Here is a 14,054-nt window from a genome sequence, read left to right as displayed (position 1 = left end):
ATTTATGGGTTTGAGGTCTGTCACTTGAATGCTCACATGTGGCTGCGAATATCATATTGGCTATTAATGGTTTTCTTTTCAAATCTAAAAAAAAAAATATTGTATTTGATTTTTGACATGGTACTGGTCTGTATGTCTTACTAGTTAATACTATATATACTGTTTGGTTTGCACTTTTTCTCCCTGTTGGAGTGCACATTTAAAAGCCTATTGTCCTTTAAAACATGCATTCACCTACCTTTTATTGAAGATGCAACAGCCTCAGTTGATAGGTTAACAATATGCCAATACTCCTTGCTGCCTTCTGGTAGAAAAGTAAAAGTGGCTAATCTCTTGTACAGAATGAAGTTGCATTTCTACATATAACTGAGCTTTTTTGTAATGTGTCACTTAACTGTTTTGTTTTAGTTGAGTTGAATGTTTTGTTTTTCTTTTAGTCCACAGACGCTGGTGCTCCTTGTCCTCCCATTGTCCCTGTGATCCCTGTTATACCAGTCCCTGCTGAGAGCAATGTCATCCCATCTTCCACTCCACAGGTCTTTTTTTTTTATTTTTTTGCGTTTGCCTGCTTTATGTGTTTGTTTAATTTCCATTAATATTCCATTGACTATATTGTTTTTGTAACAATCGTAGTTTTTTTTTAACTTAAGAAAATTACCTGATGTCATTCTTCTTGTCAAATGTTATCTTTTGTGTGTTCATATGCCTTTTCCCTCCTGTGTTGTATTGTTCCTGCTCATTTTCGTTCTCAATTAGTCAATTTAGTTCTCAATTCTCTATTCCACATTAGTGTTAAAATTTAAAGAGCCTATGTCATTTAGCATGACCTATTAAAGGCACTGCCGTTTACTTCTTACCTCCATGTGAAGGTTGCTGTTTTAGATGGAATAGAAAAGAATGACATGTAAAAGAGCAGTTATATTAAGCAAATGTTTTCATAACATAATAAATAAATATATATATATATATATATATATATATATATATTTATTATCATCCTATTTTTTAAGAAGTTTCTCACTGACTTGTGCAGGCTCTGAGATAAGAATACATGACACTTTTGTTTCTTTAAGCTTTCAAATTGGTGATGCCAACAAATCAATTCTCCTGACAGCAAATTTTTTTGGATCAAGACACCGTTTTGGATATATATTATGCAGAATAAATTATGGTTAGAAAGTCATGTCACTTACAGGCTTTCCAGGCTAAGATCTGGAAATCATTAGTATCAAGTCAGTCACTTTAACAACTTATTCATTAAAAGACATGACTGGATATAGATTTATAACAAAACAGCTTGAATGTCCATACTGGGGGAAATATAGATGTAATTCTTCTACTAGACAACAAAATGCAGTAGAGCAATACAGTATATGCCAAATAAAACTATATTGACGTCTGCACAATACAATAGATCTTAAAGAAACGTGTCTAGGACTTTCCAAATGAGTAAATGTGCTAGAAGGACATTAACAAGTCTTCATAAAACCTAGTCTACATGCAAACAATAGAATAAAACCAAACCTCAGAAATAAAGAAACAGGGTCCAAAGGATAACATTGGGGATATGAGGTAGCGACAGCGGATTGGCACCAAATGATCAAAGCTTTCGGCCTCCCAGAATGCAATGGGCCCATCCCTATATTCCTGGCCCAGGCAATTCAGTTTTTTGTTTGGTGCGGCAGGAGCCGGGCCATGGTCAATGGTCTGCTGGTTTTTAGCAGTCACAAGCTTTTTTTTTCTTCATTTTTTTTTTTTCTAGTCTTACTATATTTTTTGAGCAATCTTTCTAAAAAGCGTCTTGCATGTACCTTAGAAAGAGTCGCTCCAACAACTCCCTGTCGGGTCGCGACAACGTTTAACCACGTGTACAGTGCTGTTTTGGCGGGCATCTGTGTAGGATGTACTAGCAAGTCCAGCAGATGTTACCAGGCTGTGGCCGGAGCATGGGGAGAAGGTAAGGCATTGGTTCCACTTAGTAGGGAAAACTCGATACACAGCCGCACTGTTTCAGGATGGAGACTACCGAACAGTTGCTGATGCGGCTTCCACCTTGGGTGCACCAGTGCTAGGCCTCAGGGATCATAGGCTCCAGGGGCAGTATGAGGCCACGATCCCCAGGGTTGATGTCAGCAGTGGGTCGCCCTTACCCCCCGGTTCATGACCAGTTTCCCGCCATGAACTGAGTTCCCGCTTCTGCCTGAGACGCTGTGTATCTAAAAGAACCCAGTCGCAGCATAGGCAGCTGTATGACTGGTGTGTCAGTGTTCACTGTAGGTTCACGGGGCAATTGTGTACACTAATAGCGTCTGGATCCACTCAGCGTTCACTAACGTATTGATCGATCCTGGAAGCGTAGTGAAGTCTCCCTGTATCCCACTCTCCTGAGCTTGGTGATACAGCACTAAGTTTTTAACTACCTTTGGTACGAATAGTTGGATACTTATCGTATTTATCGTATAGTATTATTGTATAGTTGTATACAAGTGCCTGATGTATACGAGTCTGTAAACTATTGCTGCTGTTTTTCTTTCGCTGTGCGACTGAATACGTTTAAACTCCTAAATAAGGTAATGCAGTAATATATTTCTCCTACATACTTGAAATGTATCTGTAGTTGAATATGTGCTCATATTTATTATACTAATGTATAACCCAGTGGTTTCCAAACATTTTTGAATCACGGCGCCCTAGAATATCAGTATTTTTTTCACGGCACCCCTAGGCCAAAAATTTCTTATTGAGAAATTTAGAAAGAAATATTACATTAAGTAGATCGCGTTTATATGTCATCCTTAGGGTCAGTTCTGTGGTGAGGGACAAGATTTGCTTCGTTTGGCCACATTTTATGACTGGCAGCCACCAGCACTGGTTTTGCCTATTATATAGACAATGAATAATTTGAATTGGGTTTGCCCCACCAACCCAGGGCACCCCTGCAAGTGTCCCGAGGCACCCAGGGAGCCACTGCATACAGTTTGGGAACCTCTGGTATAACCTGTGACTGATTGCTAGCGTGATTGCTGACTTTACTATTTTCTGTCAGTTTGTGTATTCCGATCCTCAATGCTGGTGCAAAACAGGGAGGGATCGGATTGTATGTCACTTTAACAAATTTTAAAGTGATTGCAGTCACAATTTGTGTAGTTAACACTGTAAAGGTGTGTGATTTATTTATCATGTCTAAGAGAGGCAAGGGTGAGGAGGATACACTCTCCACAGCAGCACCAACACTCATTTTAGGTTTGTCTTGCAAAGCTGGGTTAACCTCTGAGGATATGGTTCAAAATGGATTATGTGCAAATTGTTTTAGCTTTCACCAAAGCCTCTTGAATAATCTGAACCCCCATGGGCTACTTTTGCACAGACATTATCCAGTATAGCTGAGCATATAATGCCAGCTCCTATATCAGGGATAGGTTACCCTATTAACCCTTACATGCCAGATTCCACTTGGGTGTTATCACAGCCAGTACAGAAAGCAGCAGCCTCTCAACAGAAACAGGCTGAAAAGCTGATGGTAAGTAAATTACATAGACATGAAACAACATCTTCACAGTCTCTACACATGTTTCAGATGAGGACTCATCGGAGGATAAGTACTCATCGCACACTGAGTCTGCATACAGAGACAAGGAGGAAGGCCTCAGTTCAGTGGACATTCCTGAGCTAATTAGTGCTCTGAAAGCCATTCTATCCTTAGAGGTGGCAGCAGAGCATTTGTTAACCCTTAGTATACCAAGGGGGGTCTTCTGAGGACCGTAGAATGTTATTTCTCTGACGTCCTAGTGGATGCTGGGAACTCCATAAGGACCATGGGGGATAGACGGGCTCCGCAGGAGACTGGCCACTCTAAAAGAAAGATTAGGTTCTATCTGGTGTGCACTGGCTCCTCCCTCTATGCCCCTCCTCCAGACCTCAGTTAGATTTCTGTGCCCGGCCGAGCTGGATGCACACTAGGGGCTCTCCTGAGCTCCTAGAAATAAAGTATATGTTAGGTTTTTTTATTTTACAGTGAGACCTGCTGGCAACAGGCTCACTGCAACGAGGGACTAAGGGGAGAAGAAGCGAACCTACCTGCTTGCAGCTAGCTTGGGCTTCTTAGGCTACTGGACACCATTAGCTCCAGAGGGATCGACCGCAGGACCCGTCCTTGGTGTTCGTTCCCGGAGCCGCGCCGCCGTCCCCCTTACAGAGCCAGAAGCATGAAGATGGTCCGGAAAATCGGCGGCAGAAGACTTCAGTCTTCACCAAGGTAGCGCACAGCACTGCAGCTGTGCGCCATTGCTCCTCATACACACTTCACACTCCGGTCACTGAGGGTGCAGGGCGCTGGGGGGGGGCGCCCTGAGCAGCAATAAAAACACCTTGGCTGGCAAAATAATCACAATATATAGCCCCAGAGGCTATATATGTGATAATTACCCCTGCCAGAATCCATAAAAAAGCGGGAGAAAAGTCAGCGAAAAAGGGGCGGAGCTATCTCCCTCGGCACACTGGCGCCATTTTCTCTTCACAGTGCAGCTGGAAGACAGCTCCCCAGGCTCTCCCCTGTAGTTTTCAGGCTCAAAGGGTTAAAAAGAGAGGGGTGGCACTAAATTTAGGCGCAATATTGTTTATACAAGCAGCTATTGGGAAAAATTCACTCAGTGATCGTGTTTATCCCTACATTATATAGCGCTCTTGGTGTGTGCTGGCATACTCTCTCTCTCTGTCTCCCCAAAGGGCTGTATGGGGTCCTGTCCTCAGTCAGAGCATTCCCTGTGTGTGTGCGGTGTGTCGGTACGGCTGTGTCGACATGTTGGATGAGGAGGCTTATGTGGAGGCGGAGCAGATGCCGATAAATGGGATGTCGCCCCCTGTGGGGCCGACACCAGAGTGGATGGATAGGTGGAAGGTATTAACCGACAGTGTCAACTCCTTACATAAAAGGCTGGATGACGTAACAGCTGTGGGACAGCCGGCTTCTCAGCCCGCGCCTGCCCAGGCGTCTCAAAGGCCATCAGGGGCTCAAAAAAAACGCCCGTTACCTCAGATGGCAGACACAGATGTCGACACGGAGTCTGACTCCAGTGTCGACGAGGTTGAGACATATACACAATCCACTAGGAACATCTGTTGCATGATCTCGGCAATAAAAATTGTGTTACACATTTCTGACATTAACCCAAGTACCACATAAAAGGGGTTTTATGTTTGGGGAGAAAAAGCAGCCGGTGTTTTGTTCCCCCATCAGATGAGTGAATGAAGTGTGTGAAGAAACGTGGGTTCCCCCGATAAGAAACTGGTAATTTCAAAAAAATTACTGCTGGCGTACCCTTTCCCGCCAGAGGATAGGTCACGTTGGGAGATATCCCCTAGGGTGGATAAGGCGCTCACACGTTTGTCATAAAAGGTGGCACTGCCGTCTTAGGATACGGCCACTTTGAAGGAGCCTGCTGATAAAAAGCAGGAGGCTATCCTGAAGTCTGTATATACACACTCAGGTATTATACTGAGACCTGCAATTGCCTCAGCATGAATAGTGCTGCTGCAGCAGGGTCTGATACCCTGTCAGATAATATTAATACCCTAGACAGGGAGAATATGGTGCTAACATAGAGCATATTAACGACGTAGTCTTATATATGAGGGATGCACAGAGGGATATTTGCCGGCTGGCGTCCAGAATTAATGCAAGGTCCATTCTGCCAGGAGGGTATTAGAGACCCGGCAGTGGACAGGTGATGCTGCCTATAAAAGGCACATGGAGATTATGCCTTATAAGGGTGAGGAATTGTTTGGGGATGGTCTCTGGGACCTTGTATCCACAGCAACAGCTGGGAAGAAAAATTTCTACCTCAGGTTTCCTCACACCCTAAGAAAGCACTGTATTATCGGGTACAGTCCTTTCGGCTTCAGAAAAGGAAGGGGGCCAAAGGCGCTTCCTTTCTGCACAAGGGAAGAAGGAAAAAGCTGCACAGACAGCCAGTTCCCAGGATCAAAAATCCTCCCCCGCTTCCTCTGAGTCCACAGCATGACGCTGGGGCTCCACAGACAGGTGCGGTGGGGGCGCGTCTCGGGAACTTCAGGGACCAGTGGGCTTGCCCACAGGTGAATCACTGGGTTCTGCAAGTAGTATCACAGGGATACAAGCTGGAGTTCGAGGTGACTCCCCCTCGCCGTTACCTCACATCAGCCTTGCCTGCTGCCCTCGGATATAGGGAGTTAGTACTGGCGGCAATTCATAAGCTGTACTTCCAGCAGGTGAAATCAAGGTACCCCACCTTCAACAAGGCCGGGGTTACTATTCCAAAAATGTTGTGGTACCGAAACCAGACGGTTCGGTGAGACCCATTTTAAAATTGAAATCCTTGAACACTTATATACGAAGGTTCAAGTTCAAAATGGAATCGCTCAGGGCGATTATTGCAAGCCTGGAGAATTTCAGGGTATCACTGGACATCAAGGATACTTACCTGCATGTCCCTATTTACCCTCCTCACCAGGAGTACCTCAAAATTGTGGTACAGAATTGTCATTACCAATTCCAGACGTTGCCGTTGGTCTGTCCCCGGCACCGAGGGTATTTACCAAGGTAATGGCCGATAGAATTATCCAGTACTTGGACAATCTCCTTATAAAGGCGAGGTCCAGGGAGCAGTTGTTTGTCAGAGTAGCACTATCTCGGGAAGTGCTACAACAGCACGGCTGGATTCTGAATATTCCAAAGTCGCAGCTGGTTCCTACGACGCATCTACTGTTTCTGGGGATGGTTCTGGACACAGAACAGAAAAAAGTGTTTCTCCCGCAGGAGAAAGCCAAGGAGCTGTCATCTCTAGTCAGAGGCCTCCTGAAACCAAAACAGGTGTCGGTGCATCACTGCACGCGAGTCCTGGAAAAAATGGTAGCTTCCTACGAAGCAGTTCCATTCGGCAGGTTCCATGCAAGAACTTTTCAGTGGGACCTCTTGGACGGGATCGCATCTTCAGATGCATCGGCTGATAACCCTGTCTCCAAGGACCAGGGTGTCTCTGCTGTGGTGGCTGCAGAGTGCTCATCTTCTAGAGGGCCGCAGATTCGGCATACAGGACTGGGTCCTGGTGATCACGGATGCCAGCCTTCGAGGCTGGGGGGCAGTCACACAGGGAAAAAATTTCCAAGGACTTTGGTCAAGTCAGGAGTCGTCCCTACACATAAATATTCCGGAACTGAGGGCCATTTACAATGCCCTAAGTCAGGCAAGACCTCTGCTTCAAAACCAGCCGGTACTGATCCAATCAGACAACATCACTGCAGTCGCCCATGTAAACCGACAGGGCGGCACAAGAAGCAGGATGGCGTGGCAGAAGCCACAAGGTTTCTCCGATGGGCGGAAAATCACGTCTTAGCACTGTCAGCAGTGTTCATTCCGGGAGTGGACAACTGGGAAGCAGACTTCCTCAGCAGACACGACCTACACCCGGGAGAGTGGGGACTTCATCCAGAAGTCTTCAAACTGTTGGTAAACCGTTGGGAAAGGCCACAGGTGGACATGATGGCGTCCCGCCTCAACAAAAAGCTACAGAGATATTGCGCCAGGTCAAGGGACCCTCAGGCGATAGCTGGGGACGCTCTAGTGACACCGTGGGTGTACCAGTCGGTTTGTGTGTTCCCTCCTCTGCCTCTCATACCAAAGGTACTGAGAATAATAAGAAGGCGAGGAGTAAGAACGATACTCGTGGTTCCGGATTGGCCGAGAAGAGCTTGGTACCCAGAACTTCAAGAAATGATATCAGAGGACCCATGGCCTCTACCGCTCAGACAGGATCTGTTACAGCAGGGGCCCTGTCTGTTCCAAGACTTCCCGCGGCTGCGTTTGACGGCATGGCGGTTGAATTCCGGATCCTAAAGGAAAAGGGCATTCCGGAAGAAGTCATTCCTACGCTGATAAAAGCCAGGAAAGAGGTAACCGCAAACCATTATCACCGTATTTGGCGAAAATATGTTGCGTGGTGTGAGGCCAGGAAGGCCCCTACAGAGGAATTTCAGCTGGGTCGTTTTCTGCACTTCCTACAGTCGGGAGTGACTATGGGCCTAAAAATTGGGTTCCATTAAGGTCCAGATTTCGGCTCTGTCGATTTTCTTCCAGAAAGAACTGGCTTCACTGCCTGAAGTTCAGACATTTGTAAAGGGAGTGCTACATATTCAGCCCCTTTTTGTGCCTCCTTTGGCACCTTGGGATCTCAACGTGGTGTTGAGTTTTCCTGAAATCACATTGGTTTGAGCCACTTAAAACTGTGGATCTGAAATATCTCACGTGGAAAAAAGTGGTCATGTTATTGGCCTTGGCTTCGGCCAGGCGTGTGTCAGAATTGGCGGCTTTGTCATGTAAAAGCCCTTATCTGATTTTCCATATGGATAGGGCAGAATTGAGGACTCGTCCCCAATTTCTCCCTAAGGTGGTATCAGCTTTTCACTTGAACCAACCTATTGTAGTGCCTGCGGCTACTAGGGGCGGGCTTGGAAGATTCCAAGTTACTGGACGTAGTCAGGGCCTTGAAAATTTATGTTTCCAGGACGGCTGGAGTCAGGAAAACTGACTCGCTTTTTATCCTGTAGGCACCCAACAAACTAGGTGCTCCTGCTTCTGAGCAGACTATTGCTCGCTGGATTTGTAGCACAATTCAGCTGGCGCATTCTGCGGCTGGATTGCCGCATCCTAAATCAGTAAAAGCCCATTCCACAAGGAAAGTGGGCTCATCTTGGGCGGCTGCCCGAGGGATCTCGGCTTTACAACTTTGCCGAGCTGCAACTTGGTCAGGGGCAAACACGTTTGCTAAATTCTACAAATTTGATACCCTGGCTGAGGAAGACCTTGAGTTCTCTCATTCGGTGCTGCAGAGTCATCCGCTCTCTCCCGCCCGTTTGGGAGCTTTGGTATAATCCCCATGGTCCTTACGGAGTTCTCAGCATCCACTAGGACGTCAGAGAAAATAAGATTTTACTCACCGGTAAATCTATTTCTCGTAGTCCGTAGTGGATGCTGGGCACCCATCCCAAGTGCGGATTGTCTGCAATACTTGTATATAGTTATTGCTTAACTAAAGGGTTATTGTTGAGCCATCTGTTGAGAGGCTCAGTTATATTTCATACTGTTAATTGGGTATAGTATCACGAGTTATACGGTGTGGCTGGTATGAGTCTTACCCGGGATTCAAAATCCTTCCTTATTGTGTCAGCTCTTCCGGGCACAGTATCCTAACTGAGGTCTGGAGGAGGGGCATAGAGGGAGGAGCCAGTGCACACCAGATAGTACCTAATCTTTCTTTTAGAGTGCCCAGTCTCCTGCGGAGCCCGTCTATTCCCCATGGTCCTTACGGAGTTCCCAGCATCCACTACGGACTACGAGAAATAGATTTACAGGTGAGAAAAATCTTATTTTTTTTTGTGATCCTCCCGTATCTAACAACTATTTTACTCCTGATTTTTCTGTGTGTTCCGCATTGGATTAAGATAAATACTGTGTAATTAGGCTTATAAAATGTTCTTTTAAAAAAACGTAAATAATAAAAAATACAATTGGGGTACCACCGGGACCCGCTTGGTATACTAGGTTACAAATGCAGAAAGTAGTTCTTGTTCTGTACAGATTCTGAAAAATGTCCACAAGGAGATGCGTCAGAATTGGAAGACAATCTTGAAGTGAATTCTAAAGAAAGGAACATTGCCAACGCATCATCTGATGCGGATTCGGATGAAGATGAGTTCATTGCAAAATCAGGAAGAGTGTGGAGATGTTCCGTGCCCCCGGTTACTCGCCGTCACCACTGTGAAATGTGCTAAGGACTGTAGCGATGGCAGCACATGAATAGTGATGTATTGTTACCGTAGTAAAATGATATAACCTTTTTACAAGAATATACAGTATCCAGTCGGATGTAAAAATGTACACACTAATGAAGAAGAATGTATAGCTTTTATTGGCTACTCTTCAAATAAATAAACAAAATATTTTATGCTAACTGTCGTACCCTTACAAGAATGTATCCCTTCAGAAATCCAAAAAACATAATTTTAGTAATTTACTGCATCAAACAGTTGAGAATTTAGACAAAAAAAGTGCGGTCCTCTGAAGACCCCATCTTGGTAAACTAGGTTGACGAGGTAGGCTTGGTATATTAAGGGTTAAAATCTGATGCACCTATGTTTAAATGTCCCAAAATAGTTAGGACTGAGTTTCCTGGGTCAGAGCAGCTGACGGAAATTATGCAAGAGGCTTGGGTTACACCCAGTAAGAAGTTTAGAATTCCAAGGAAATGGAATTACCATTATCCTTTTCTGGCTGGGGACTGTTTAAAAAGGGAGGTGGCTCCCAAAGTATATACGCATGTCATCCAATTGGTGCGAAAATCTACATTACCTCTGCCTTAAACATCATTAAATGATGTCAGATAGGAAAATAGATGGTTTTCTTAAAACAATTTTCTCCTGGTCTGGGGCAATCATATGACAAGCCATGGCTTTGGCTTGGATGGCAAAAGCAGTGGCAGCCTGGGCTGATGCTTTGGCTTATGATCTCTCAATGGAATCTAGAGAGCAAAAATCTCATATTGCACTTATCAAACAGGCAGCTATTTTTATGGAAGAAGCAACCTTGGATATGGGTACAATTGCCTCTCAGGCATCAGCCTCAGCAGTAGCAGCTCGCAGAGCGGTTTTGCTCATATATCCCTTTAATAGGATTAACTGAGCCAAGGCAGTCGGACTTAATCCCCTGCTGTATTGTTATCTCTGCATTGTATTGCAGCTGAGAACAATAGATGAAAGACTTATGCTTAATACTTGTTACACCTAGGTGCACCAGAGATGGCTAGATGAGCGAGGCTCCATCTATACGTACATGGAAAGCTGACTCTGAATCTAAGGAGGTTCTGGAGTCTCTGCCTTTCACTGGAGATATTCTTTTTGGTAAAGAATTAAACAATATTTTGGAGTCAGAAGCTGACTCCAAGAAAGTGAAGTTTCCTTCCACACATAAAATCTAAGCCTAGATTTCCAGCTTTTCGGACTCAAGGAAAAACAAAAGGAAAGGGTTATGGCAAACAGTCTCAATCTGACAAGTAAGACTAAAAAGCGTTGGGCTTCCAGAGGGCCGGCTTCCAAATCCGAAGATAAACCATCAGACCCCAGGGTGGTAGGCTGACTTGTTCAGTTTGCACAGATCTGGCAGCAATCTACCACAGATACCTGGGTGCAAGAAGCGGTATCTCACGGTTATGCTTTGCTTTCAAGAAACACCCTCCTCCAAGGTATTTTTGTACCAGCCCGTCTTCGGTGGAAACGAATGCCAGGGCTTTGCAAGAGGCAGTTCAGAAGTTGCTTCAGTCAGGAGTGATAATTCCAATTCATCCTGTACCGTGAGTACAAGGTTTCCATTCCAACCTGTTTCTAGTCCAGAAGCCAAATGGGTCTTTTCGGCCCATACTTAATCTCAGAGTGCTGAAGAAATACATTTGGGTGCCTCGGTTTCATATGGAGACTTATGTTCCATTATTTTGTCCATGGAGGTGGAGGGTATTATGGTATCCCTGGATATCCAAGATGCTTACCTTCATGTTCCTATAACACTGTCCTATCAGCGCTTTCTCAGGTTTGCTATCCTCCAGCAACATTTTCAGTTTCAGGCCCTGCCATTTGGACTGGCCACAGCTCCAAGAGTGTTAACCAAATTTATGGTGGTAATGGCATCTTATCTCCGTCAACAGGGGATAAGGATTTTTCCATACCTTGACGACTTATTAATCCTGGCACAATCTCAGGAATTGCTTCAGTGTCATCTGCAACAGACAAAAGCTTGTTTACAGAGACACGGTTGGCTCATAAATTGGGCAAAGTCATCCCTGGTTCCGTTACAACGGATGACTCACTTGGGGGCTGTGCTGTATTCGATATAAAATATCCCAAATTCAGTCAAGGATTCAGGAGCTTCTATACAGTTAAAGGGTATTCAGTCATTAACGCAATGCGTGTGATGGGGTTAATGGTGTCGACATTTGACATGGTGGAGTATGCTCAGTTCCACTCGAGGCATCTGCAACATCTGATCCTTTCCAAGTGGAATGGTTTTCATCAGAAAGTAAAAACGCAGACTATGGTCCTTCCTCTGGAAGTAAGGAGGTCATTAGCCTGGTGGCTAAAGACATCCCATCTGGACTAAGGGAGACCCTTTTTGATATCAGATTAGGAAATGTTGACAACTGATGCCAGCCTTCAGGGCTGGGGAGCTGTGTCAGGAAGGAATTGCTTTCAGGGGCAGTGGACCAAAGAAGAGAGTTGCCTGCCAAAAAAAATATTGGAACTTCGGGCCATATATATGGAATTTATTCAGGCAAAGAACATGCTTCAGGGGAAACCAGTCCAAATCCGCTCGGAGAATGCAACGACAGTAGCGTACCTCAACCATCAGGGAGGAACTCGCAGCCAAAACGCAATGAAGGAGGTAAGTCACACGTTAGAGTGGGCAGAACTTCATCATTCAGCCTTGTCTGCAGTGTTCATTCCGGGAGTCCTAAACCGGGAAGCGGATTTTCTCAGTCGACACGCCATTCATGCAAACGAATGGGCTTTACACCGCAAGGTCTTCAAGAATCTGTTAGACAAATGGGGGTTACCGAAGATAGATCTCATGGCGTCCAGTCAGAACAACAAAGTTCCCGCATACGGGTCAAGTACAAAGGATCCCAAAGCGATCTTTGTGTATGCCCTGTCTGTGGGATGGGACCTTCATCTGGCCTATATGTTTCCACCAATCGCCCTGTTACCCAGAGTGATGCGAAAGGCAAAACAAGGAAGGGGCGCCGTGATACTAATCGCTCCGGCTTGGCCCAGAAGACATTGATAGACAGATCTGCAGAGGTTGTCGATGTATTCTCCATTCCTACTCTCTCAATGTCCAGATCTACTGTCTCAGGGTCCTTGCTATTACAAGCACCTGGATCAACTGTCTTTGACGGCATGGCTCTTGAGACTTCCATCCTGAAAGCAAGAGGATTCTCACAACAGTAATTCAAACAATGCTCAGAGCAAGGAAACCTTCCTCAGCTCGCATTTATCACCGGATATGGCAAGCCTATATTCAGTGGTGCAGTGACTGAAAATTTGATCCTAGGTCTTTCAGAGTTTCCAGAGTCCTAACATTCCTTCAGTTAAGAATGGACAGAGGTCTAAAGGTGGCTTCCTTGAGAGTGCAAGTGTCACTATTGACTGTATGGTTCCAAAAGAAATTTGCTTACCTACATGATGTGCGCACTTTTTTCCATGGAATGCTGCACATGCAACCTCCTTTTGTTTCTCCTAAAGTTCCTTGGGACTTGCGTTTAGTCCTAAAGGCCCTTCACTTTTCCCCATTTGAACCACTATTTAGGGGCATTGTTATGTTTGTTTTTTATCCAGATAGAGTGGTTCTCAGAACCAAATCTTGGTATCTTCCTAAGGTGGTGTATAAATTCCACCTTAATGAAGAAATTGTTGTAGTCCCGGCCTTCCAAGGGTTGGACCTTTCTGCAGGAGATGCATCATTGGACGTAGTCCATGCTATAAGGATCTACGTTGATCATACCAGTGCCATCAGAAAAACAGACACTCTCTTCGTTCTCTACAGATTTCACAAGAGAGGATGGCCTGCTGACAAGCAGTCACTGGCAAAATGGCTTCGAATTACTATTTCAGAAGCATGTTTTCAAGCTGATCTCCCGGTTCCTGCTAATGTCTCTGCTCACTCTACTCCTAAGGTAGGTCGGTCATTGGCACCACAACGAGGTGCTTCAGCAGAATAGATATGTAAGGCAGCCACATGGTTTTCCATTAACACATTCATTAGACATTATGCTTTTGATACCTTTGCCTCTCAGGACGCTGAATTTGGGTGAAGGATACCTTTGCCTCTCAGGACGCTGAATTTGGGTGAAGGATTCTCCTGTCCAATCAGGAGCGTCCCCACCGCTAAATTGCTTTGGGACATCCCAATGTTATCCTGTGGATAACCTGTGGACCATGCAGGAGAAATAATCGTTATGGTAGACTTACTGTTTATA

At 45.1% G+C, this 14,054-nt stretch overlaps 1 protein-coding gene across 27 annotated transcripts in view; it reads left to right on the top strand.

Moving 5' to 3' along the window:
* The window catches only part of DLG1 (discs large MAGUK scaffold protein 1), a 1,011,951-nt gene that overhangs the window by 454,732 nt on the left and 543,165 nt on the right, over positions 1-14,054 (top strand). For 17 of the 27 annotated variants that reach the window (XM_063916387.1, XM_063916384.1, XM_063916380.1 and 14 more), the window contains one exon: positions 438-536. The exons of the other annotated variants lie outside the window; for them this stretch is intronic. In XM_063916387.1, coding sequence (XP_063772457.1) covers positions 438-536 — 99 coding nt within the window. The remainder of the gene's footprint in view (positions 1-437; positions 537-14,054) is intronic. 27 annotated transcript variants of the gene reach the window in all.

The sequence above is a fragment of the Pseudophryne corroboree genome, chromosome 4 (genome assembly GCF_028390025.1).
Source record: "Pseudophryne corroboree isolate aPseCor3 chromosome 4, aPseCor3.hap2, whole genome shotgun sequence".
Lineage (NCBI taxonomy): Eukaryota > Metazoa > Chordata > Amphibia > Anura > Myobatrachidae > Pseudophryne > Pseudophryne corroboree.
Note: the sequence above shows the minus strand (reverse complement) of the source record. Positions and strands in the feature narration are given on the sequence as shown.